This window comes from Lipotes vexillifer, unplaced genomic scaffold, assembly GCF_000442215.2.
Source record: "Lipotes vexillifer unplaced genomic scaffold, Lipotes_vexillifer_v1.1 scaffold680, whole genome shotgun sequence".
In the NCBI taxonomy this organism is placed as follows: Eukaryota; Metazoa; Chordata; class Mammalia; order Artiodactyla; family Lipotidae; genus Lipotes; species Lipotes vexillifer.
In genome coordinates, this window is record NW_006780838.1 from 2820060 (window position 1) to 2821411 (window position 1352).

Below are 1352 nucleotides of genomic sequence, written 5' to 3' on the forward strand. Positions count from 1 at the left end.
CCCCCGACGCTCCCAGCTCGGCTACACGTCGGTGGAGAAGTACAGTGTGTTCCGCTTCAGCTCTGCGAAGGAGATGGGGGGGTGCTGCAGGTAGTAGAGGAGGACCTGGACCTGCGGGAGGACGGCAGGCTGAGGCTGGGCCCCTCGCCCTGGAGGCCCTCCTCCGACCCGCTGACGAGCCCTGCTCTCCAGGCTGGGCCCCCGTGGCTCCCCGCTCCCCCTTCCTCCGAAGCCCAGGTGTGGCTGCCCATTTTCAGCAGTAGAGGGCGCTGCAGGGCAGAGGGTGGGGAGCCTGGGGCCACTTCCCCAACCTCAGCCAGAAACTTCCAACCTGCTCCAGAGCCTGGCTTTGGCTTGGCTTGGCAGCCCTGCTTCAGACCAGACCCCGCCCTGGGTCTTGTAGGGCTCCTAGGGAAGCTTCCTGACCCTGGAAGCGATGCTAGAGCTTCCATGCGTGGGGACAAGGCCCCAGATTCTTCTGATACCCCTAGGCTTGCTTTCTGAGGCCCAGGCGCTCCCAGGATTGCAGCCAGCATTTGACAGACAACCTCTGGGCCTCTGTCCAGAGCCCTGCCTCCCTGGTGACATCCTACAGACCATCATCCCCGCTGTCAGGAGGGGAGGGGGTTAGGAGTCCTAGCTGTTCCTCTCTCCATCCCTCAGGGAGGCTTGTCCCTCCCCTCCAGCAGCCGCAGGCCTGGGCAGTGCGTAGGTACCTGTGCCATGACATCGTGGGACCAGATGTCGGCAGCCGACGTGAGGTGTGCTTTGCTCTCCACTTCTGAGGGTCTCAGTAACGTGGGGCCAAACACAGTAGCCAGGTTGTGAAGGGACATCTTGTTGACGGGCTCCTTCTCAGCAACCCTGGGAGGGAGGGGAGGGGAGGGGAGAAAAAAGTCATTCCTGGCAGCCGCGTGGGGCTCCAGACCCTTGGCTGTTACCACTCCTGGAAGGATTCCCACAGGTGGTCACTAGCCTCCCTCTCCTGAGGGTAGGACCGCTTGGTAGGGAGGGGACTCAGCCAAGGGACCAAGTTCCGAGCTATGTTCCAGTACGTTGCAATAACAGATTCCCAGCTCCTGGGCCACCCCTTGAACTGATGGTAAACTGTCAGAGCCAGAAGGACCCACTCCAACTCCCTTGCCTTAGAGATACTATTACTGGTTCAAGAACTTTCCCTATAATAATTCATGCTCATCACAAACCTTTGGGTAGGTAATATTATCATCTCCACTGTACAGATGAAGAAACCAGAGTACAGAGAGGTTAAGTGACTTGCTCGAGGTTACACAGCTAGCAAGTGGCAGAGCTGGGATCTGAACCCAGGCAGTTTGCCTCCAGAGCCCACGCTC

At 59.5% G+C, this 1352-nt stretch overlaps 1 protein-coding gene across 1 annotated transcript in view; it reads right to left on the reverse strand.

Moving 5' to 3' along the window:
* The window catches only part of ABR (ABR activator of RhoGEF and GTPase), a 183434-nt gene that overhangs the window by 5239 nt on the left and 176843 nt on the right, over window positions 1–1352 (reverse strand). Inside the window, exons 22-23 of the mRNA XM_007454242.1 lie at window positions 717–864; window positions 9–111 (exon numbers count right to left, since the gene is read on the reverse strand). Of these exons, the coding sequence (XP_007454304.1) occupies window positions 22–111; window positions 717–864 (238 nt within the window). The 3' untranslated portion in view covers window positions 9–21. The remainder of the gene's footprint in view (window positions 1–8; window positions 112–716; window positions 865–1352) is intronic.